Source organism: Mirounga leonina, unplaced genomic scaffold (assembly GCF_011800145.1).
Source record: "Mirounga leonina isolate KUSES-001 unplaced genomic scaffold, KU_Mleo_1.0 Mir_454, whole genome shotgun sequence".
Lineage (NCBI taxonomy): Eukaryota > Metazoa > Chordata > Mammalia > Carnivora > Phocidae > Mirounga > Mirounga leonina.
This window is the reverse complement of record NW_023270763.1, coordinates 1,353,963-1,378,859: the sequence shown is the minus strand read 5'-3', so window position 1 is coordinate 1,378,859 and position 24,897 is coordinate 1,353,963. Positions and strand designations below refer to the sequence as shown.

Below are 24,897 nucleotides of genomic sequence, written 5' to 3'. Positions count from 1 at the left end.
GGTCGGCCAGGCCCAGGACCCAGACCCACAGTCACAGCCCCTGTGGTGTCCGCTCCCATGGTTCCTAGTAAAATTGCGTAAATATTTGATGCTTAATTATTAAATATTTAAAAATGTAAAAGTGAAATAATTAGGAGTTACGAGCCATGAGTAATTTGGCCCCGAGCAGAGCCACCACCACCCCCCGCACCCCCTTTGTCACGCACCTGCCGGGGAGGCCCAGGCCCAGGGGCACTTCCCACGGAGACACCTCAGGCCCAGCCAGGCTCCTAGGCCCCCGGCCTGGTCCGTGTGGTGGGGAGTGTAGACCGGGCACCTGCTGCACCACCCTGGGGTGGCTAGCCTCTCAAGGTGCATGGGCGCAAGCTGAGGTCAGGCCCCTGCGTCGCACTGACACTCAGCTGTCCCCGGGACGCACCTCCTTACAGAGGCGGTCCCCTCCCTGGTCTTTGTTCAGCTGCAGGGACCAACGCAGAACACGTTTGCTTTCATCCACGTGCCCTTCAGATATGTAGGGACGCATTTGGTGCCCCAGCTTCTCCAGACCCAGCACATCCACCTCAAACAGCTGCTCCCGTGTGGCCTCGTGATGTGGTGCCACGGCTTGGTTCCCACGGCGCGACCGCTGGACCCCTCCCCGCCCCGTGTGTCCTGCCGACACCGAGCGGGCGTTTCCCTCAGCTCCGTCACCAGCTTCCTGAACCCGAGGAAGCAAACACCCAACTCAGGACCTTGACCCCCCAGACCACGGCTCTCGCAGAGCCTGTTCATAGCAGAGGACGGCACTGCCCTTGCCTCATGCCCACTGCCAAGACTGAGGCCGGTTATGCCTCCTGGACCTTGGGAGGACTCGAGAGCCATGGGCCAAGGGTGGCCAGAGCACCAGCTGGCCTTCTAGAACATCTGGCCCAGCTGCCGGTGTCCCGGCGGCCCATTGGCGTGGCTGTGTGCTGTCTGTCCTGACCCTCTTGCCCTGCAGGGCCTTGCCCGGGCACCGGACCATTTAGTTTGGCCCGAGATGGCGGACAGGTCAGCCGCGGCCAGCACTGCTGGGTGCACAGCGGGCCCACCCCTTTTCTGGGCCTTAGCCTCCCCACCGGGGAGCCAGGCAGGCCGAGGAGACAGGCCCCGCATCGGAGCTCAGTGAGCGTGGGGGCGGGGGGGTAGGTGATCGTCAGCCTGCCGTCGCCATCCACTGCTGTGCTCCTGTGTGGCGTGGACCCCGAGGGCGCGCCAGCTGCCATCCCGGCCCCGTAGACCCCTCCAGGCTATAGAGCGCGGTGCCGGGGATGCCCAGGGATGAGGGGCACAGTGTCCGCGGTCCAGGGCACACACGCCAGCTTCATGGCCTGTGGCTGAGCAGGAAGCCGGTTGTCCAGCCTCTTGGAAAAGTGGGGGACACACCAGCCTGCCCTGGCCCCCGGGCCTCACCCCGCCGCCTCCCTCCAGGCGGGCCGGTCTCAAAGCCTCCCTCACTGCCTTTCCCACGCTGCCCTCAGAGCGGCCCTGACGTGCGCCGGGTTTAGAAACCACTGCCTGGCGCAGCCTGGGCTCAGAGGGCTTCTGTTGCTAATGGTGAAATATGAGTGCTGTTTGTTGTTGTTTAAGCCTGAGAATCTTAGCATTGGCTAAGTGTTTTTATTCACTTTTCAGAAAGAAAAATGACTTTGTCCTGGGTCCCCAAAGGGAAATTTCAAATGCTACTTCCAGCTCCTAAACAAAGTGCCCCTGCAGGAGCCAGGCCTGCCTGCCTTTGATGGCTTGGCCAGCAGCAGCCTGGCCCCCGGTCCCTGGTCCCCCGCCAGCTTCCCTGCCCTGTGCACCCTGCCCTGGGCCCGGCCCTTCACACCTCCTCTCCACTGCCCTCCCCAGCGCCCCTGTCCACACCCAGGCAGGCGGCCGGCCGGTGGGCCTCCCCCCTGGGGCTGGTCTGTTGGACGCGGGGACGCATGGCCCCAGCCCCCTTCCAGGGAGCCTGAGTGCGGGCGGGTGTGAAGGCAGCTTCAGGCCCCACTGGGTCACTGGCGCAGTTTGACTTCTTCCCGCTGAGCCCGTGCTCCCGCCCACCTCCCTGCGCAGGTGTGGACTGCAGATGTGGGTCCCAGACCACACCTTACTGCTTGGCTTCTCAGGAAGCAAGCTGATGGCATGGGGGCCGCGGCCCTCCAGCCCTTCCCCTGGGCGTGGGCCTGGCCGCGAGGGGCGGGGGTGGGGGGGCAGGTATCAGCATTTGCCTCAGCAGCCCTGAGGGGCGAGGCCATCACCTGGGGGACAGGAAGGAGACATGTGCCTCGGCTCCAGTCGGCCTCCCCACCACCCGAGGCAGTGAGGCCCCGCTCCCCCAGGTCTGCCTAGCTGCGTTCCTCTGTCTGTGTTCCGTCTGCGGAGATCTTGCCCACCCGACTTGTCCCCCATGGCGGTTGCGGTAGGGAGCAAGGACAGACAACATGTGTTCCATCCGCCGTGTCCACAGGGGAGCCCCGTGTGTGTGTTACTTTTGTTTACACCGCTTTTCTAGGGGTTATGATTTAGGATTATGCAGAAATGACATTTTCTGTACTCCCGGCTCCTTGAGGTGCTCTAAGGATGGAGTGGGACGAAAGAACCTAGTCCTCAGCTGTTCTGAGCTTAGAGTCTGCTGGAGAAATAACTGACACAAGGAGCTTTTAAAAATGCTCTGTTGTGTTACAATGGACAGTGTCACATACCCCGAGAACCTACGACAGGAGACAGGATGCATTCCAGAGATGAGGTTTTGAAGCTGGGGTGACTGGGGGTCAGCTAGGAACCAGGAGGAGCTGCTCCAGGCATGTGCAAAGGCCCTGAGGTGAGGAGGAGGGTGGTGCTTCATTCAGGGCATGAAATAAAGCTAGTCAGGTGCAACTGGTGAGTCCGCGGCCTGGGCTGCTCGGCAAAGGCCTGATGGCTGCAGAAGAGTGTTGTTTTTTTTGTTAAGATTTTATTTGTTATTTGAGAGAGAGAGAAGGGGAGCATTCAAGTGGGGGAGGGGCAGAGGGAGAGGGAGAATCTCAAGCTGACTCCGTGCTGAGTGTGGAGCCCAGCATAGGGGCTCGATCCCACGACCCTGAGATCGTGACCTGAGCCGAAATCAAGAGTCAGATGCTTAACTGACTGAGCCACCCGGGCTCCCCAGGAGAGGGTTTTAACCCAGACCACGTCTTCCCTTCAGAGCTCAGACTTTTGTGCAGAGGGCCTGACCCCGCCACCAAGGCCACCCTGAGCTGACTGGTGGGAGGCCCGGGGCCCCAGCAACCTCGCATCCCGGTCCCAGCTCTGCCCTTTGTGGGGCTCCACCTCTCCCCTTCCAGCTGCTTCCGCTGTGAAGGGGCTGACTCCCCACAGGGCAGCCAGGTTGGTGGCCATTGGACGGCCCCTGCTCTGCTGTCGGATCGTCTGGACCGAGATGTGGGTCAGGGGAGCCCATTAACGGGGAGCCGTTGCCTTGAGAGGTCCCGGGATGGAGCTGAGGCTGAGGCGCTCGAGGCTGGCGATCTGTGTCCCACAGAATGGCCACAGGGCGGGGCCGACCGGCTCTGAGTGGGCCTCAGGATCAGACCCAGGCACCTCGCTGGCACGCTCAGGCCACTGGAGAGGCGGGACGTGGACCGTCAGACCTGGGTTGCCCTCCGCAGAACCGTTGGCGTATCTGAAAGTGTTTCGTGTGGTCTTGTCTGCCTGTGCTTCTCGACAGCCCAGGGAGTAAGGCGCTTGGAGCAAACGGCTGCACGTCGGCAGCCCGCGAGAGCCGGGGGCGGCCTCTGTCCCGAGCCCGGGTCAGCGGTCCCGTGGGGCGCAGACCTCGGTCGTCGCCACCCCTGCCCACCCAGCTCCCTGCACTTTCCCCAGCAAACTGGTAAGAAGGGGACTAGACCGCGTAGCGCCTGCACTTTTAGTCAGGTAGACACGTGGCCTCTGCTGGCCAGTGCCGCCGCGCGCTGGGGCCCCGAAGAGACTTTCTGCAGGGAAGGTCCAGCCGTCCACCCGTCTGCCTCTCACTTGTGCTCCCCACCCATGCAGGGTAAAACCTTCCTCTGAATTTCAGACTGTGATCTGGCTCTCCAGAGCTATGTGCCCATGACCGCTCCTTCATCCTGACATCTCTGCTCCCGGGGCTGAAGCACTCTCTCCTGCTGGCCTTTATATAATGGAGAGATGAAAATCAGTTTATTTTTGTTCTGTGTCCTTCCCACGGGCTTTCCCAGCTGCCTTCTGTGACTCCAGGAGCAGCCAGGTGTTGGGCGTAGATGAGGAGCAGGGGGTGGAGGGCAGAGCCGTCCAGTGGCCCCTGTGGACATGGCTGGGGGCAACCAGCGGGCCTGGGCATGCCAGGACAGAGAGCAGGTGGCATGGCCCCTTGACCTTGGCATCCATCCCCGGCCCCCACCGCCCTTGCCCACCCTCCACGCCTGGGCTCTGGGTGACCATGTCCTCTCTTCGGCTCCTACTTGTCCATTGCCTTCCTCGTCCCTCACCAAGGACTCTTGGAGAGCCTTGCAAAGGGCTGCTGAGGGGAGGAGGGCTGGCCCAGAGAGGAAAGGCAGTGGTGGGGGGGGGCACAGTCCCCCAGCCAGCGCAGATAGAGAGCAGGGTTGAGGGCAGGGGGCAGGAGAGGGCTGAGGGCGAGGGCGAGTCTGGGCCCCAGAGTGTGGGCCTGGCCCCAGGCCTGAGTTGAGGGGCCCCAGGCACGAGGTCTCCATCCCGTGTCTGTGATACCCGGGATGTGCACACAGCAGGCGAGGTCTGGGGTGGGCGGTCCAGGATCTCTCAGCAGACCCGATGAGGCCACTTGCCTGCTGCGCTGGCCCTGCCCACGCGTGGTCACCACCAGCAGGCCCAGCCTTGGGGGTGGCTGTGGCGGGTGCAGAACTGTGGTCACCGCGGACCCCAGGGGTCTCCAACGCTCGGCCACTGGGACCTGGAGGAGCCTCCTGTGAGCGCCACGTGCAGGGCCCCAAACCCCACCCAGAGGAAGGCATCTCCAAGGCGAAAGGCACATCTTTTATTTATTTAATCCAAACTGTTGTGTGAATTATTCATTCATGTTCACACAGGCCAGTGAACAGCGGCGTAAGGGGTAGGTCAGGGCACCGACTTTGGTCCTGAATCACAGCCAGAACCCACGGTGGCCCCTGAATCGCTGCGTCAGGGCGCCGGCCCCTGAGAGTCGCAGCCTCTCGCCTGACCCGCACCAGGCCTCCGGGTCAGAGGGGTCAGAGCCCTCTTTACACCTCCGATGGGCCGTGTGACCTTGAGGCCGCTCCTCCCCCCACGCCCCCCACTCTTGCCCGTCAGAGGGGGACGTGGGACTCGCCTCGTGGTGTTGAGCGGCAGCGCGGGGTAAGGTGTGCGTGGTGTCTGGCTGGCACTGGGTGCCCCTCGCAGGGGGGTGGCAGGCGGCCTGGCTCATCCACTCCTGACCCAAGCCCCATTTCCTTGTAGGAGTCCAGGAACTGTGGGAAGGGGCTCTTAACTCCTCCAGGGTCAGGCTGCGTTATTACCGAAATTTAATTTTTCCCAGCAGACATCTGAGATCCATTAAAGGCAGGGCAGCCTCTGACAGGGGTGAAATATCACCTCAGAACCTCGGTCTGAATTTTTCCTTGTGGAATGGGTTTTCCTCCCACTAGCAGGTCCGTCCTCGGTGGGCTGGCCGAGAGACGCAGGGAGGAGCGTGGGGTCAGAGCCACCAGGTACCCCTTTGATTTCATAGTCTGATTACTCGATTAATCAAGGGCTCCGTGCCCGCGTCCCAAAGGAGAGGCTCTCCGCTCCAGAATAACAATGTCCACCAGGGCCAGTCGGAGCTGTGTGATGAATGGGGCGCAGGTGAGGGCAGGGCGTGTGGCCAAGTGGATGGACACGCATGGTGGAGAGGTCGGAGGGAGCTGTCCTCTGCTATCAGGAGGCTTCGTTCAGAGGGAGAACGCAGAGCTGCAGGCAGTGCAGACGAGACCCAGGATCTGTGTCCATAAGCCCGGCGCCATCCGGAGTGTGTGGGGGCGGGGGGTTGTCGAGAGCTTGGCCTAGGACAGACGGCCCTCCCTGTGCCAGGTGCCCGCGGCCAAGCACTGAATCCCACCGGCCCTTGTTAGTAAAGCCGAGAACAGGCACCCTCCGCGTGGCCTCGCCGGAGCCTGTTGGTAGCTGCTGCGCCCCCACCGTCGGTGCTGTGGCCTGAACCCACACAGCGCTGTGGCCCCGTGCGACCTAGCTTGGTCCTCGTGACGCCCCTGGAGGTGGCTGCGTGCCTGACACACGCCCAGGGGCTGGGGACGCTGGGCTCGAGGCCGCAGGTCAGGACGGGCAGAGTGGCTGGAGGGTCTCCGGTGGGTTTCTTTCCCTGGAAGGCAGGCTCCCCGTCCCCTTCCCCTCCTCCAGGAAGTGACCCTGCCCACATCTGCTCATGTGAAGCTCGCTGACGTGACCTCCTGCTCTCAGCCCCACCAGGGCGCTGGTGGTGGGCGGGCCTGGGCTTCGGCCTGAGGACGAGGGGCTGCGGTCACTGCCACGGTGGGCGGGGCTCCAATCCGGGCTGACTGGCTCCGGGGCCGGGGGCTTTCCCACCACCCCACCGGCCAGCCGGGCTCCCGTCCTGCCCAGGGCACCGCCGTCGTCAGCTCCAGACAGGACCACCGGGGGCTCCTGGCTTCAGAGGCGGCACTTGTGTCTGAGGAAAGCCAGCCTAGCTAATTACTGGGGGGATAACCGAGGTTTAATTACCTTGGGTGAAGCATCCGTGGTAATTGCTGTGTAGCCTGCTGACGGCTTTGCACTTGGCACGGCTGGTTTCTCCCGTACAACCATAAACTGTGCGGGAGTGACGGGCGGGCCTGGGGGCGGATGGGACCCGGGGGCCTGTCTTCACCTGGTGGCCTTGTCTCCGGAACATGATCAGGCATCTCTAGGGCATGTCCTCTCAAAGCCCCCCGTCCGCTCCGCGCTTCTCCATGCTGGCCCATGCGGGTGGGCATCCGGCCCCCCCGCAGGAACCCGGCTGCAGCCGTGCGTGGGGACCCAGGACCGGCGTCCCCAGTCGGTGACTGAAGTCTGCGGCCGGAGGGCCGGTGCACGCACCCACACGTCCCGACCTGGGACGACTCCCGTGTTGCCCCTGTTGTCCCTCAGAAGCGGACCGGGCTGGGCGGGGGTGGAATCCGGGGCTCAGAGCCGGGAAGATGTCTGGCTTCCGGAGTCGCTGCTCTCCGTGGAGTTACTGTTTGTAGTTGAGGAACTTCATCACCACAAGTGCGGCTGCTTATCGGCTTGTTCTCTTCGTTCGGGACTGAGTGCCCACGTCAGGGCTTGCCGACGCAGGTGGCCTGTCCGTGCCGGGCAGGACCCCGTCTCCTCCTCGACTCTCGGCCCGGTGATTCTGACCGGGGCCCCCTGCTGCCCCCCGAACCCCCCTTCTCCGGCTTGCAGGCTCACCCCCTCTCCTCTCCCCCCTCAGAGCTGAGGAAGCAGGTGGAGAGCGCTGAGCTGAAGAACCAGCGGCTCAAGGAGGTCTTTCAGACCAAGATCCAGGAGTTCCGGAAAGTCTGCTATGCGCTCACGGGCTACCAGATCGACATCACCACCGAGAACCAGTACCGGCTGACGTCCATGTATGCGGAGCACAAAGCCGACTGCCTCATCTTCAAGGTAGGACCTGCCGTGACCCGCCGTGCGCGCTGCTGGGAGCAGCCTCGCCTCCGGCAGGCATGGTCCGTGGGGCTGGGAGGGGGCGAGTCTGCTGACCCTCAGCCACCCGCAGCTCTGCCCTGCGGCCTGGGGCCTCTTGCGGGAAGCCCCAGGCCCCGATCTGGCCGCCTCCGGCTCTCTGCCGTCCCCCTGTTGCTACACTGGTCCCGTTGCTGGGAGGGGCAGGGCCGCGAGGGCCCGGGCATCCTGCACCAGCCGCGCTCAGGGGACGGCTGAAGTAATGGGCTGAGGGTCTGTGCTGGGCCAGGGAGACGGCCTCGGGACTGGGCCGTGGCCAAGGTCAGCGTGCCGCACCGCAGAGGGATGGGAGAGGGACGCTGCTCGACCTCTGTGGGACGCACCCTCCGGCTTGCTGGCGAGGCCAGGGCTGGGACCCCAGGCACACGGGGGGCAGGTACTGCGCGGCCTGTGTTGGCCCCAGGCTCTCTCTGGAGATGCTGCTGGGACACAGTGCCTGGCGGGGTGGGGGCTCCCACGGAGGAGCTGTCCTCTGGGTTTCGGGGCTGGGGCGCTCACCAGGAATGAAGCACCTGCCTGTGAGGGGCGAGCGGGTCCCAGCAGCTGGGGGCTTACTGCGTCACTGGGGGGGCCTGGGGGGGCTGCCTGCCCGAGCCGGAATCTGGGTGAAAAGGGCTGGCCCCACCCCCGCCCCACTGGCCTGACCTCCTGACCCGCCCTGCCGTGAAGACAGTGCCGTGGGCCCGGCAGGGTGTGGCGGGCGAGGCCACGGGAGGCCAGGGTCGGCAGAGAGGCCGCCACTTCGCATTGCCACGGTGTGGAGTGGGCCACCCACCTGTCACTGCCCAGATCTGCAGAAACAGCCTGCTTTTCCTTTTCTTGTATAAGAAGGGACTAGCCTGTGCGTTACACGCTTCAAGCAGAATTCAATAGCAAATGAGATCCTTTCTGTCTCATTTCGTCGTGCGCTTCCTGGTGAACCCATGACCAGCCAGCCGCTTGCTGGTGAAGGTGCTGGCCGTGCCCAGAGGCGCCAGGCCTCAGGCTCAGGGAGGAGCCACCTCGGAGGCCGGCACCCAACTCCGACCTCCCTCCTGGCCTCCTTCCTTCCTGACGGCCTCTCCTTCTCCTCCTGAGGTCAGAGCTGCACCTCAGCCTGGTGTCTGCCCCCCAGCATCTCCCAGCGTTTGCTCCCAACTCCCCTGCCTTCTTGGGTCACGTGTATCTGTTTTTGCGTTTCTCGAAACCCCTCATTCGAATAAGTGAAGCACTCGAACACGTAAAGTCTCTACGTAAACTGTAAGGAACATACTTCTTGACTCCTGTTCACGTGATTCCCTGTGCCTTGGAAGAACTCAGCATGGCTGATCGCTGTTCCATACCTTGTAGAAATCCCACGGGTGTTTAAACATTAAGTACATTAACAAAGGTGTACAGTTCTTACAAGCCCCATTCGCTCTGACAGCCACTGCGCAGTGGAGACAGGCCGAGGTCACTGTCAGACCCCCATGCCCTCTGCTGTCCCCCCAGACCCTCTGCCATCCCCCCCACCCCCCGATGCCCTGCTGTCCCTCCCCACCTTCACCTGTCCCCCTGACCCAGGCCTGGCTGTGCTCAGCAACCCCCTAGCCCGGGCACGTGCACCGTGGCCGCAGCCCTGGCCGGGGCCGGTGCAGGAGCTGCTTGCCGGGCGGTGGGGGAGCGCAGAGCCTTTCCGTGGCTTTGCAGAGTCCTGGAAGCATGGGCTCCCAGTCGCTGCACCCAGCCCTCCGGGCCCCTCCTCCTCCGCCCCAGGCCCAGGCGTTAAGCCAGCCCGGAGTACCGGGCTCCAGGGAGAGCTGGCCGGAAGCAGGAGCCGTTTCTCTCATTTGTCCGTGGAAATCTCGGGGGTGGTAACATGTAATGGGCCGGCGAGTTCCGTGTCCTTGTCCCGCCTCACTGGCCTCTCCACAGAGCAGGGGACCCGGGCACAGGACAGGGCGGTCCCTGACTGCTCGGTGGGGTCATCCCCACCTGGATTCTGCTCTCGGCGTTCGCCAGATGCCCTGGTGGCACTCTGGAAGACAGCCACAGGCCAGGCAGCTGCAGCTCTGCTGGATGGCGTGAGAGACCGCGACCGGACCACTGGGTCAGGGTCTCCTTCGGCAAGCACTGACGCTCTGAGGCCTCCGGGATGGGAGGGAAGAGGGGTTCCGTCCCGGGAACCAGAGCCTGGGAGCGTGCGTGTGCGCACGTGAGGGTGGACATCTGCGTGTGATAGGCCCACCCCTGCCCAGACCCTCAGCAGGGCGTGGGGGTGCAGTCTTCTCGGGCTTCTCAGGGGACCCTGCTGGTCGGGACCCAGCCCAGCGCCTTGTGGACGGCTCTGGACAGGTGGCTGCCTGCCTCCCTGTCCCTTGGTTCCCTGGGAGCCCAGCTTTGCCGAGGACACTGGCGGTTTTCTTGTCGTCTGCAGTCACATCACCCTGTGGTGCCTAGTGCTGTGTGGGCATGAACGGGTGGGGGTGTTGCCTTTCTTATCCTGGTTCTTTAGGAGGGACTGGAAGCTGCATGGGTTAAAACGAGGGACAGGGATCTGGAGCCGGCTGGGGGCCCCAGGCACACCCTTGCTGCCCCCAGCTTGCGTCTCTCCCTTCAGGGTGAGGCTTTAAGTCCCCAGGATTCTGGCGTGGGCTTTGGTCCTGCCACCTGCGCCCCGGGCCCAACATTGGACCCCTTTGTGGGTCTCCCTGAGGGGCCTTCCCCTCCGTTCTGCGGGTGAAGCCCACCACGCCCCGCCCAGCCGGTGCCCCCGTCCTCCACGGGACACGAACCTGCCTCCTGGGCTCCCTGACATGGCAGTGGGGACCTGCCGGCCTCAGTCCCCCCCACACCCCCAGGGCCACCCCAGCTGCTCCCTCCCTGTGCACATCTCGCGGGGCCTTTCTCGGAGCTCAGGGGCCACCCCGCGGGAGGGGTCGGGTGAGGGGTCCGTCCTGTCGTCTGGCTCAGCCTTCCGTCCACAGACACACCCCCCACCTCCTGAGGTGCGGTCAGAGCCCCGTGATGCCGGGCCCCCGGCACCAGCTGCCCCACCCCGGGCAGTGTTGAGCAGGGCCCCGAGGAGGCGCCCGGTGCTTGCGTGCTGCGAGGCCCCGGCTCCCTGTGCGTCTCCAGCGGCAGAAAGTGCTGGGCTGCAGGGAGCAGCTTGCCCCGAAGCATGGCGGTCTCTGCAGACTCTGCAGACATGTGTGCATGCGGTCCTTGCTCAACCGAAGTCCTCTCAGACGCTGACAACACTGAGCCCCTGAGCTTCTCCTGGGCCCTCGGGGGTCTCAAAGAAGGCATGGCTGGAGCTGCCAAGCCTGTCAGGACGTCTCTAACCCGGGACTGAAGGTGTCACCTTTGCTTACTGTTGGGTGACGGGAGGCGCCGTCCCACCCTGTCCACTGCCCACCTGCCTGCACGGGGCCGGGCACGTGCAGGGTGCTCGTGGAGGACAGACAGATGGGGGAGAAAGAGCAAGAAGCTAAGTAGAAGGCAGACCGACCCTTGGCAGACATTCACTGCCCGGGGACCTGAGAGGAGACACGAGGGGCCCAGGAGCCGTCCCACCCTTGGCTGGGTCACTGCACCCTGTGGGACTCAATTTCCCCACTCACAGTGGCGAGCTTGGTCTGGATGCGCCCTGGGGTCAGAAGCCTTCGTTGGGGCAGCAAGGGAGGCTTCCCTGTGGGCTGGCGGTCCTGAGTGGGGGAGGCCGCCAGACAGAGACCGGCCCGAGAGACGGGGTGACCCACCGGCCCCCACGCGGTGTTGGGACCCTGCCGCCTGGGGGCTGACAGCGAACTCGCACGGTGGCGGTGGAATCAGGCTAGAAGGGGATCACAGTGAACCGTAGCCTCCTGCCCCCTTTGGTTGATTTTATTTTCCCAGCGATGATTTTCCAGGCAGGAAGGGGGCCCAAGGCAGAGTTAGAAATAGCTGAGCACCGTTCCAGTTGAGCGGGCTCTGCAGATGTGCGCCGGCATCATGGAGGGTTTGGGCTCACCCCACGCGCTCTGCGCGAGGAGAAGACACGGCACCCAGCGGCCCGGCCGTGGCTGCTGCGTGGGTGGGAGCTGCCTGCCCCGGGGGCCCACCGCTCCGAGGACAGCAGGAACTCTGGCCAGGCCGGGCCCAGGAGGGGCCTGGCTGCCCTCCATCCCCCCACCCCGCCCGGCGAGAACGGGGTCCCCTGCGCTCTCACTAGTGCAGATGCCTGGGAGTTCCCGGGACCACCCACAGCCCTGGTTTCCGCGGCCCGTCGTGCTGTCTGGCCGTGGTTCCCGAGCTCTCCTGCCCCCGTCCTGCAAGAAGGCCCTGATGGTAAGGACCGCGGGTGGGTCCCGTGCCAGTGCCCCTTGGGACAGGCTGTGGACGGGGTTGCAGCAGGATACCGTGGTGTCCTCTTGGCCCGGCCCTGGGACAGCTCGGGGGCAGCGGGCAAGGCGGGACGCGGCTTCCGGCCTCGGCAGAGCTGCTCGCGTGTGGCGTAGCCACGCCTGTGTCTCCCCGGTGGCCCCTGGGTCTTGGCTGTCCGGGGCACTGGTGGGGGCTGTGTGTGGACTGTGACGCTGTGTGCGCACCCCGTGCGGGCCGGAACCCAGAAGCTCCAGGGCCAGCGAGGCCTGCGGGAGCCTGTCAGGTGCCGACCCTCTGCAGCATGCTGCTCCTTGGGGTGTGGGCAGCACCCCGTAGCCCCCACACTTGCTTGTGTGGATTCAGGTGCCCCCGGAGAAGTCTGGCTCGTGTGGGGATGTCACTCCCCTCTGGGCTCTGCCGCTGGGGACTTGGAGGCACGTTGGTGCCAGCCCGTTCCCCAAGTCTTGCCCCGGAGCTTTCCAAGGGTCGCCTTGCCCCTGCCCTCCGCTAACCAGCGTTCAGGAACGAGACTTCTTCCCCGCTCAGGCGCAGCCTCCCTGAGAAGCAGGACCTGCCTGGGCTCCTCCAGGGCCTGCCTCCCAGCCTGGCCCCCATGAACGTCTCTACTGAGGGCCAGGCCACCCGAGGACCTGGGCAGGGAGGCAGGTTCACGAGGGTCCCCAGAGCAGCGGAGACTGAGGTCGGGTGGCAGGCTGTGTGGCAGCCAGCAAAGCTCCCCGTGGTGGCCTCCAGCTCACATTTTGCCGTGGGTTGTCCTGGCAGTGCCCCTGCTCCTACGGGGCGCGTGTCTGCTGGGGGCGCTGGCCCTCACTCGGCCCCCTTGGCATCTGCTGTGGGCCCAGAGCCAGCGGGGGGTGAGTGTCTGCCAGATGGAGGCGACTCTTGAGGCTGCAGGGACAGCCCCTGTCGTGTCGTGAGAGGTGCCGGATGTGGGGTCAGAGCCACTGAGTGTGACTGTCGCCATGCCTCCCCTGGGCTGCGTGCGACTGTCACACAGCTTCACCTCTGGGAGCCTCCCCTCCCTCTCTGTGCACCGATGACCTGCAGACCATGTGTGTGGAGGAACCCAGCCCTGTGGACGGTGTGGTGTCCGGTGCTCGACCCCGAGGTCTTACACCATCACACACAGTCCCCCCACGCACGTGCGCACAGGGCTGGTGCCTCTCCTGGGGCCGAGGCTGGGGTGCAGAGGGGCCCCTGCGAGCAGTTCCCTGCCTTCCCCGGAGAAGAGCGGCCTGAGGGCGCTCCAGAGCCACGCGGGTCCCGTAGCCGTGCAGAGCGTGCAGCTGCTAGAGAAGCAGCAGAGGGCTCACACCGCACTCCTGCCACACAGTCGTGACACCGGAGCTTTCTCCCTGGGCGGGCGTATGGAGCACCCCGTTTCCTGGGCCCTGGCAGCCTCCCCGCACCCCCCATGACCCAGGCCCTGCCCCCTCAGGTCCTCTTCCAGCAGGTGCCCGCTAGTTGGGCCCCAGGGATGAGCAGAGCCGGGTCCTGCCCAAGGTTGTCCGTTCTTCAGGGGACAGGCTCAGGCCGAGCTCCCCGTGTCCACCCGGCTTGCCCCCGGAAGGGGCTGGGTGTGCGGCTGCCGCCAGCCCCACCCCGGCCTCGTGGCCATTCTGTCCCAAGCCTCTCCGAGTTCTGTCCCCACCCCCCGCGCGTGGTGTGACCCTTGCGGACCTGGCCGGGGCTGGGGCCTGCGCAGGCCGTGCTGCCCCCTGAGGGAGCCTTCTGCTTTGCCGCCTTCTCTGCTCGTAGGGCAGCCTGGCGAATGAGCAGACCGGTCTGCCGGCTGGCCCTCCTCCGTGCCCCGTCAGCCACAGAGTGCAGGCTCGTTCCGCTGCCCTCACTCACACCCCCCCATTGGGCCCAGGGCACCGGTGCCTGAGGACCCCTGTCCGATGGGCACAGACAGGGCAGGGCCGCCCACCACGGAGGTGGCCTCACGTGGGAGCAGTTGCTGTGGGTGAGCAGAGGCGGGGAAGGGGCCGGAGGCCCGGCTGGGGAGAGGTGGAGCTTCCCTGTCCAGAGGCGGGGTGGTCGGGCGGAGCAAGAGAAGGGGTTTGGGCAAGGCCAGGGTGAGGAGAGAAGCTCGCGCCTGGGGCAGTGTCCGCGGGGCACCGGCTTGCTGGCGCAGGGCTGGCGGCCCTCGCAGTTGCCACGGCAACAGCTCTTGGCTGGAGGAGGACGAGGGCCTTCCGGGAGCAGGCTCCTCCTGCCCCGGGGACCGTTCCACTTGCTAGGTGTTGACCTGGAGCCAGCCCTGACAGCGCAGCCCCACGCTGGGGCCTTGTGTCAGGAGAGGGGCCGGTCCGAAGCCGGGCCCCCATCTCTCTGAGGCTGGCCCCCTCCCCTCCGTCCTGCTGTGGACCCCCACGCCGCCACGTGTTCCGAGCCCCTTGCAGTGGGTCTGACGGTTTGATGGCGTTTCGGTGGTGGGAGGGGCCTGCCGCCCATGTGCGGCATCTGGCTGATGCAGGCTGTTCCCCGCCTTGCTGTCTTCCCGTGCAGGGGTCCCGGATCCTGAGGCAGAGACACCCGATGAGGGATCCCAGCGCTTTCACCCGCACACAGGAACGTCCTGCCTGGGCCACCCCGGCCTGTCGGACACGGGGCGGGCACAGCCTGGCCTTGGTCCACCTCAGCTGTCCCGTCAGCACACGTGTGTGATGCCTGCCCTCCCACACCGACCCCTAACTCCCTGCCCCTCCCCCCGGGCACCCCTCGGCCTGGACCAGGCTGTTCTCTGATGTGCTTTTGGATTGCAACCAGCTCCGTCGTGACTGGTCTGAGAGGCAGGTCGATGTGAGTGAGGACCCAAGGCATGTCCACGGAAGCAAGGTGCAGGCCTCCCTGGGGGCTGGGATGCTGGCGTGGCCATGGCACCGAGGCCTGGGTTAGGCTTAAGAGCACAGTGGCTGACATCTGGGGAATCCGTGGTCTGCCCTTGCCAGGCAGATGGGCGGGCGTCCTGCCCTGCCCAGCGGCTGCGGACAGGTCTGGGTGGCCGAGGCATGCTGTGTCCTGCTTCCCGACCGGCACGCTGAGATCAGTGGGGTCAGGACAGCCCTGCACGTAAGTGCCAGCATTGCCTCTCGGTGGCCAAGCGTCTCAGCCTCTGTCCCGGCGCTCGTCTCCCCGGAGGTGACCTTGTGGAGCAGACGGTTGACCGCGTGGCATGGCTGGCCGTGGGGGCATGGTGCAGGGGCAGGCTGACACCCCTACAGCGTGGCCTGTGGGCCTGACTGGCCCGGGGGCACCAGCCCGGCCCGGGAGTCAGGACCTGGGGGTCCAGTCAAGCAGGGCCTCGGCACCCTCCCTGCCACCGCGGCTCCGTGGTGACTTCTGCAGAACGGTCAGGATTCCGAGGTGCTGGGACTTGGCCTGGTCTCACCCCTGCATTTATGCATGAGGGGGCAGGGGTCCCGGGATGGCAGCAACTGTCCAGCTGCTTTGAGTCAGATCCTAGAATCAGAGTCGGGGTATCCGTTTCTAAGCTGAGTAATAGCGAAAGAAAGGGGTTTGGTCTGTTTTGTCTGATTTTAAGGCAGAGGAGAAGAGGGCACTAAGGGCTGTGGGACTTTGCCAGGTGAGCCTGGCCTTCTGTCCCCACCTCCTGGCAGGGGAGCCTTGTCCGCTGGCGGAGCTGTGTGCAGGAGCTGCCCTGCCCGGAGCCGCGGCTGAGGTGTGGTGCGCCACCCACCGGTGAGATGCTGGCCGTTCCCGGGAGGGGGCTTCTGCTGGCTGGGACAGAGAGCCCCGGACACTCAGAGTCCTCCTGTTCCTGGGAGGAGGGCCGGTAGGCTAGCCCCACCACACTGCCCTGGGCCGGCCCGCTGTCCTCCCTCCCGGCCCCGGCCTCGCCCCTGCTCTGTGCGGCCCGAGGCCTGGCTGCGGGAGGATGGCAGGTGAGCCTGAGTGTCCACGTGGCCCCGCCAGGAAGTAGAGAACTAACAGGACTCCCGGGGGGGGGGGGGCGGGGAGGGCTAGTTCTCCTTCGCTCCCCCCGGACAGGTAGGACCACACACAGGCTCCTGTCGGAAGAAGCCTACTTGTGGAGTGTTCCAATCTCCTACTGTAGCATGAAGTCTGGATAGACACTTTAATTTGAACTTGCCTTTTTTGGGTCCCCTGAATTTCAAATAGAGTTGGTTTGAATGCATGTTGACTTCAAAACCTCTCTCATTTTTCAGCTGAGCAGGCTCGGGGATCGGGGGGACCCAGAGTGTCCGAGCAGTCCCGTGGAGTGCGCTGAGGCCCCCTGCCCCCTCTGCCCAGACATACTTGCCCCCTGGGCCTAGGGAGGAGAGGCCAGCTTGTGCTTACCTGGATGACGCCCAAGCCGGAACCAGCGCTTTCTGGTGCCTGCTGGGCCCTCCTGGGAGTAGGGGGGTGCCTGGCTTGTTTGGGGGGATTGGACAGTGGCAGGGATCCCAGGACAGCCCTCAGCTCAGGATAAGGAAAGGCTCCCCAGTGTTGGGAAGAAAATTCACAGACGTGAGTAGAGAGCCGGCCAGCTTGGTGTACAGTGCTGGCTTCTGGTTATGAGATGTGTTCAAGAAAGGCTGGGGACTCCTTGGGATGACAGCTTCTTCCCAAGCGAACGGGCCGTCTCCTTCCAGCGGACGGTGGGCCCTCACATTGTGAGGCAACACAGTGCACGGGGAAGACCTGGTTGCAATTCCAGCAGCTTGTGCAAAGGCCCTGTGGTCAAGGAGGCACGGGTGTCCTCAGAACTGAAACAAAGCTGTGGGGCTAGACCCCAGGCATTTCGGAGGTGGTCTGAGGGGAAGCTGGTGAGGGGCAGGGCCTGGGGCACACAGCCCCTTGGCGGCTAGGCCAGAGTGTTGGCTCTTTATTCTGAGACCAGCAGGAGCTTGTGCAAGAGATTGTAAGATGGGGGCTGAGGGCTGAAGCCGACTTTTAGGAATGCCGGCTAAGCAGGAGTTTGAGAGGGAGGGGTGGTGAGTGAGGTGTGCAGCCTGCGTTCACAGCGAGGTGAGCCCTTGCCTCCCCCGGGGCCACCACCCAGCCCTGGGGTTGCAATGCAGACCCTGTCCCTGACCTCCATCCTGGGGCCCCCGCAGGCCTGGACTCAGCTATCCTTCCTCGCTGGCGGCCACACTCGCCTGGTGGCCACACAGAGTCCCGGGTCCTGATGATAAAAGCAGTTTTTGGAAGCGAATCAAGTACAGCAGGGCCTGCACGGTAAATCTCAGCCATGCGGGACGCTCCTGTGTTTGTGTGTATTTCCTGGGAAGCCGACCCAAAATACGTGGTTTTGTCTCCTGCTTCGTGGAACACCGGACTGTGAGCATTTTCTACCCAATTAAAGGCTGGTCACAGCGACGGGTTCAGCACTCCTGAGAGGTGCTGTTTGTGGTCCTGCCTTGATTGATTGCCTGTGTTCCCACGTGCTGGTACGTTTAGCCAGGTCCTCCGGTCTCTCTGTGTTTGTGTGTTTGCTGGTGTGAGACAGCGTTGGGAGGACCACGCCTCCAGACCAGGCTCCTGGTAGATGCGTTATCAGCGTAACCCCACTGAGGATCCGTTCAAGGGTAGGGCCATCTGAAGCCTGTCCCCGCTGCACCTGGGGGAAACCCTCGTGCCTCGGGCCCCTGGGCAGCATTGCTAAAGACCCCTAATCACACCACAGCTCCTGGTTCCTGGGGGAGAGCTGGGCCCAGGAGTCAGCTGGGCTCCCTCACGCTCTGTGCTCTGAACGGTCAGCAGGGCCCCGAACACCACCGCCTTCCTCCGCCGCAGTGGGAGCCTGGGGCCCAGCGCAGGCCGTGCCTCTGGGCATCCAGAGGGCCTGCAAGGCTAGCGATCTGACCTCGGCCCGTGTACGTAGTCTGTTTGCCTTGGGCTGATTGCCGGACTTTCTGTGCTTGTTTTGCTGTGGTTCCTGGGGCTTCTCGGGTTTGTGGCTTTATAGTTAACCAGATTCAGATGATCCGGACAGTCGTTCTTCACGTGCTGTTTCTGTGCCCCTCCCTTCTTCCCGGGGCTCCAGTCACACACACGGAAGGTCACCTGGTGTCGCGCCTGTGTGTTTGCCGTGTTTCGGTTTGGATGGTCTGTGGCGCTCCATCTTCCGGTTCACTGACCTGCTCTTTGGGAGCCGCTCATCTGCTGTGCGTCTCGTTCGGTAAATTTTTTGTCTCAGATACTGTGCCTTTCATGTTCCAAAGACCCGTTTGGTTCTTTTTTCATGTGTCACTGTCACTGTTTTAGTTACCTGTTGGTCGGTAACAAATCGCTTAGAGCAACAAGCAGCTGTCACGTCACTGTGACCAGGGCCCCAGAAGCGCTGTGGCTGGGCTTCCGGCTCAGGGGCTGCCCCTGCTCCGCCCCCTCCTGCAGCCCAGGCCGGCCCATCCACGACCTCCCTCTTCAGAGCCACCAGCGCTCCCTGGAAAGCAGACGCCTGGGCGACACGTGCCAGGCTCCCCGGGAGCCCCGCCCCCTCCACCGATGCCTGTCGGGGTGCCGCCCTCCCCGCCCACGTCCCTGCTGGCTCGCGGCGCGTCTCTGGCACCTGACACCCTCCAGGTGAGCGTCGCCTGTCCCATCTGTTCCTGCCGGCGCGCTTCCTCTACCCGGGCAAGTCCCCACGTGTCTGCGCGCTCCCCGCCCCCACGCCCGGGGCTAGGGACTCGGAAGCTGTTGGTCTGGCGGGAGGCGGGGGCAGGCAAACAGCTGGTTAGCTTCTGGGTGCACATCTGCCTTCCTCCAAACCCCAGCCTCCGTGTGAGCCCACACGAGGTGCCCTGGAGCTGAGTGGACCTTACAGGGACCCCAGGAGCACAGACTCCTCAAGGCCAGGCCCAGGGCTGCCCCCGTGGCGAGGTCTGGAGCCCGACTGCTGCCTTTCAGGCTGGAAGCAGGGGAGACAGCCTGCCAGGAGCGGGGGGCTACCCAGACCTCAGGTGCAGCCCCCAGAGCAGCCGCCCTTCCCAGCAGCAAGGGGTGACCGCCACAGAACGCGACAGCATGGGAACATGGTCGTGAGCCAACAGTGCGCACGTGCAGCTCTTTGTGGCTCAGGGCGGGACACCCAGGGCGCTGAGTGCTGCCCACGGTAATACCAAGGGCCTCAGCCAAGTGGCTGTGCATTCCCTGGCCGACCCCGGCAGCATCCTGGAGCACGTGTCTGGGCGAGGCCGTCTGCTGGCTGGGACTCCAGGATTCTGGATTTTGGAGGTCTGTGCTCTGGAACCGTGGGCACGTGGGCGTCATGATCGGGAATGAGGTGGCAAGGCCCTGCCCACTCGGGCCTTACTGCGGACTGTGCACGGGGCAGGAGGGCACCTGTCCAGCTTAGCGGTGCGGTGCGAGATGGCTGAAGGTCAGCCGGGCCTCCAGCAGTTGACCCACCAAGGGTGGGCTTCACATGGGCACCGCCAGGGGGCGGCGGGGCAGGGGGGCCACTGTGGCTCCCGAGTCAGTCCCCAGCTTCTGCGACCCGCGGAGGGACGGCCTGATGGCGCCCGCCCCGCGAGCAGGGGTCCAGCGCGGCGGCGGCAGGCGTGGGCCGTGCGGGTTCCTGCGCTCATGGCAGACTCGCTGAGTCCCCCCTCCGCTGCCAGGAGGTGGAGGACATGGCCCAGGTTAGGACGGGGTTACATGTGGTCCTGTCACCGTTCCCAGTGTGGTGTTTAAGCCTTGTGACGAAGGCGGGGGGGCACGTCGGGGGAGCATGCGGAGCAAGGTCTCCGCCACCTGCACGCCCCCGCCTGCACCCCGACTGCCCAGCATCAGCGGGTGCCAGCCCTGCCGGGCTCCTGGCTTGTGCGGCCAGGACCAGCAGCCTGGCAGGGAGAGGCACCACCGTCCCCGCGAGCAGGAGGGCAGGGCCGCGGCTCACAGAAGGAGTCACTGGTGCTGGAAGGCAGAGGACACCCTGGGGTCCCCTGTCTCATCCACATGCTGTGGTGGTGACCCCGCAGCCCAGGGGCCCCCTGAGGAGGCCACTGAGGCTGGGGGAGGGCCCTCCGATGGCGGGAGGGACGAGGGGGCTCCCCCGGGTCTCTGTAGTGACACCGACCCACCTCCTGACCTCCTGGCACCTCCACAGTGGGGTTGGGCTGTAACCCGCGAATCTGGGGGCGACACGTCAGTCCGTAGCAGACACCCCCCACCAGTCTGACATACGTCTTCCCTGAGGCCCTTGGTGCCGTGTGAGGCGGATGTTGGGGCCGCAGTTGCCAGTCACTGTTTTGGTCCTTTGGTCCAGGCTGTGTCACCCTGGAGCGCCCATCTGCATGTGGGGGCGTCCCCAACACACGGGCGGTGTGGGCTGCGAGCAGGGTGCACTGCGGGCCCTGACAAGTCTCCGCTCCGCCGAGGTGGCCGTCAGCACTTTGCGGGCTCTCTGTGCAGGCACAGACCGGCCTCCAGGCCTGGAGAGGGTCCTGAGCGCGTCACCGGGGCGGTCGCCTGGGGGGGCTGCTGGCGGCATCGGGAGACCTCGCTGACCTGTCACCTTCAGCGTTGGCTGCTGAAGGTCGGACGTGGGAGGTCGTAACACAGGGTCAGAGGCCAGGGAAGCCCAGGCTGCCCTCAGAGTTGCCAAGCATCGGGGAGGGAGGGGAGCCTGAGTGAGGAGCCATGCAGATCTGGAAGGTTCTGGCTGATTCAGTCCTGTAAGAAGTGGGGCTTTGGTCCCAGTTCTGCCACCGCCCACCTGCTCGGGGCCACGGAGGGGTCGTGGCCCTGACTTCAGAGAACCAGGAAGGACCCTGCGGCTCACCCCTGCACCTTGAAGCAGAGCCGCAAGGCAGGGCAGCGCCTAAAGGACGTGGACCCAGAGGATTTCCTCGAGCAAGCGTCGCTCCTCATTACAGGAGATGGTGTCCTATCGTGCGATTCTCATCCGGGCAGCGCCTCCCTACACGCGTGGAGATCTGTCTTCAGTCGGTGCTCAAACCCCTGTCCCTTGGCCCTCGACAAGGGGCTCTTTCTCATGACCGTCCTTTACTTCTGTTTTCTGCTGCGGCATCGGGGACGAGGATCGGCCGGGGCGGCGGGAGGAATCGCGGGCAGGCCCCTCTGGGGGTGCGCCGGGCGCCGGGCAGCCACGGAGTGGAGGCCACACACCTGCTCCGGTCTAGGTGACTGTCAGCAAGTCCCGAGGGACCAGGTCGGGTGCTCCGGCCCCTGCCTCCCCTCTGGGCCTCACAACAGGTCCGTCCCCCGGGTGTTGGTCGGCCTGCGGCGGCGGCCCCCGCCAGCCCCACCAACGGTGCCCCGGGCTGGCCCCCGGCCCCCGTCACAGGGGTGCCTGTGGGAGGTGACGCTGCTGGGCTGGACCACCGGTCCCGGGGCACTGGTGGGTCGCCGGAAGCCCGTGTCCGGCTCATGGAGCCACGGAGACCCTGGCAGGAGAACATCACTGGCGCCGTGGGCCTGGGCTGACGTGGCACAGAGCCACTGCCCGTCTCCCCACGGCCCGTCTCTGCGTTTGTGGGTGCCGAGTCTCCGAGGCAGCCGGTCCTGATTAACTGTGCAGACTTAATTAGTTCACATCCAAGTTTGTGGAGGGCGTTCCTCGGGGAGCTTGTGCGAACAGCTTCTGGTTGCCAAGAGGACCGGCTTCCTCACGCGGTGCTGCTATTAACCACCTGCCCTGCTCGGGGTCTCCGCTGTCCCCGAGTCGGAAGGAAGCGCGTCTTCCGGTCTGGCCGCTGTAAACGACGTGAAAGCCGTTTCCCCGGGGAGAGCGCGGGGAGCGTGGGGCGGGGCAGGCAGGCTGTCCCGAGGCCTCCACAGAGAGAGGCGCTGCCACCCGGGGCTCCAGGGCGGCTGGGAGCAAGCTGCCTGGCCGGGGGGCCCTGCCGGGGGGAGCTGGGAGGGCCAGGCGGCCGGGGGGCTGCCCCAGGCCGGCCTTCCCCGTCACTGCTCTTCCTGACTGTCCCGCGGCCACACGCGTGATGCGACTGAGCTTAGGCTCGGCCACTGGGCAGCCCACTCACTCGTTGCGAGGCCCCAGACCACGCTGGTCTGGGATATTCTGATGCCGTCCTGCGGCTCCATCTCTCGTGGGTGACACCTTATGCCCTTGGCCCCTCACTTACCCGCCCTCCCCCTCTGCTGAGGCCTCCGGGGCAGGGCCAGCACTGGGCAGGTCTCCCCAGGAAGTCTGCCATGCCCACAGATGCCACGATGTTGGCCGCGGTGGCCCATGTCATGTCAGCCCAGGCGGCACAGGGAGGTGGGGGTGTGCCCGAGTCCCAGTCCAGTGCTTCAGTCTACCCGCATGGAGCCTCGGCCCCGGGTCGGTGGGAGGGAAGCGGGCCTGCTGTCACCTGGGGCAAGAGCCAGGCGGCCTCTGTCTTCCACGGAGCTCCGTCCGTGGTCCTCGGTGCCCTGTCCTGCCTCTCTGCGCTGCACCCCTTCTGCCGACGGTGTGTGAAGATGCTTATGGGGGACAAGGCGCTCCTCGTCGTCACGGCCAGGCACATTCGCTGCTTTTCTGCCCATGCCATGCACGTGTGCTGAGTGACGGCCGGCAGTTCTCCTGTGAGCTGGAGCCCAGGGGCTGGGGAGGGCGCCCCGGCCCGGGTGCTGGCCCCCACACTGTCCTGAGCCTGGGGTCGCCTGACGGGGTGCACCCCGATGCACGCCCCCGCCCCTCTTCCCACGGGAGGTGTGTCCGGGGGGGCTGGTCCCTTGAGCGTGTGCTAGGCGGGGCTTGGCAAACGTGACGTGCGAGTGAAGACGGGGGCTTTGGAGGCCACACGTCCCGGGTCACAAGTGTGGGGCGTCCCACACGAGCAGCCACCGACGAGCACGTAACTGAGCCCGCCGTGTGCCGGTCCGACCTCATGCGCCAGACGCTGACGGCGGGTTTGGCCGCAAGCCCTGGTTCTGCCGGCCCTGTTCCAGGAGATGGGTCTGTTTGCAGAAGCAACCACAGCAGCTTCCTCGCGCCCACACGGGGTGTCTTTGAGATGTGATTCACTTCCCACGAAATCCACCCTCCTCCAGTCTACGACCCCGACTGTTGTCAGCGTATCCACAGAGGTGTTTGGCCCTCGCCCCGGGGGCGTGTCCGTGTGTGGCCCTCCCCGCCCCTCCCCCAGCCCCGGCACCCACCAGCCTTTCTGCCTCTTCTGGACATTTCACGTCGGCAGAATCCCCCGCCACGCGCCCCCGTGTGTCTGGCTTCTCTCAGTCACGTCAGGCTGTCAGGGCTGGTCCGTGTGCACTGGGGTGAGCACTGCGCCGCTTCCTTATGGCCGAGAGACACCGCGGTGTGTGTGACCACGTCTGGTTTATCTGCCGTCTGTTGGTGGACATTCTGGTTGGGCGCCCTCTTCGGCCACCGTGAACAGAGCTGCCGTGATGTGTGTGCTGGTCACGTGGGGAGGGCTTGCTGGCCCTGTGTGATGGCTCTTTCCCGTAGACACTTTGAGCACCTGCACGCCCACCCTGGGCCCGCGCCTGCGCCCGTAGCCGGTGCATCACAGTCCTGCCTTGGGACGGGCTATGGGGAGCACACACGAGGCCCCTGGACAGTCGGCTCCCAGGGAGCTCCTCAGCTCCAAGGAGGACGGACGGACAGGGTGGGGTGGTGGAGTCGGGTCGGGGGGGCAGCCGGGCAGCACCCGAGGTGGGCAGAGGATGGTGAGCATCATCAGGATGGGCTGGGCAGGCCGAGACGGAGGGAGGGAGGCCGTCCTCAGGGGCAAGCACAGTGCAGGACGAGGGGCTCAGCGGTGGGTCTGACATGGGGGTGGGGGGCAGATGCACACATGCGAACAGGGCGACCCTGGTGTCCACGTGGGTGCTGTGTAGATACGACATCACCAGGTGAGTGTAGTGCAAGGGGTGTCCCCACGTGGCGTGTGGAGGTTGGGGGAGCCCCTCTTCCCTGTCAGGCTCCCAGAAGTACGGCTCAGAGGCTCCAGGAGACATGGGGCCAGAGGCCACAGACACTGTTCGAGGCCCATGCTGGGAAGTGGTTGCATGGCAAGAACCAGACAGGCAGCCAGACGGCCTCCAGGAAACAAAAACAGTGAGAGGAGCAGGGTCCAGCCCGAGTCCCTGGTGGCGGGATGGGACACGTACTACCAGAGCTGGTCTCTGCAAGATGCACCATTTATACTAAACCAGGGCCCACTGGGCAGGGAAAGGGGAAGCCCATGGGTGCCAGGGCTAGAATGGGAGCCAGCAGCCAGGATGGACAGACAGATCAGGGATAGATGGAGGAGTGGTTGGATAGATGGATGGGTAGACAGACAGGTGGTGATTGGATGGGTGAGTGGATGGACGGATGGACAGATGGGGGTGGGTAGGAAGACGAATAGATGGACAGATGGTGAATGGATGTGTGAGTGGATGGACAGATGGACAGATGGTAGGTGGGTGGACAGACAGGTGATGATTGGATGGGTGAGTGGATGGACAGATGATGGGTGAGTGGATGGATGGACAGACAGATGGTGGATGGATGGGTGAGTGGATGGATGGATGGACGGACAGATGGGTGAGTAGATGGATGGGTAGATGGACAAATAGTGAATGGATGGGTGAGTGGAGGGATAGATGGTAGGTGAGTGGATAAATAGTGGATGGATGGGTGAGTGGTTGGATGGATGAACAGATGGATGGACAGATGGTGGATGGATGGACAGACAGATGGTGGATGGATGAGTGAGTGGATGGATGGATGGATGAATGAGTGGATGGGTGAGTGAGTGGGTGGAGGAATGGACAGATGATGGGCGGACAGAGGGTGGATGGATGGGTGGGTGGACGCACAGATGGTGGATGGATGAGTGAGCGGATGGATGGACGGACAGATGG

General features: G+C 64.7%; 1 protein-coding gene across 11 annotated transcripts in view; it reads left to right on the top strand.

Moving 5' to 3' along the window:
• Positions 1-24,897, top strand: part of MAD1L1 (mitotic arrest deficient 1 like 1) — a 312,404-nt gene that overhangs the window by 262,818 nt on the left and 24,689 nt on the right. For all 11 annotated transcript variants that reach the window (XM_034988250.1, XM_034988249.1, XM_034988247.1 and 8 more), the window contains one exon: positions 7,472-7,662. In XM_034988250.1, the coding sequence (XP_034844141.1) occupies positions 7,472-7,662 (191 nt within the window). The remainder of the gene's footprint in view (positions 1-7,471; positions 7,663-24,897) is intronic.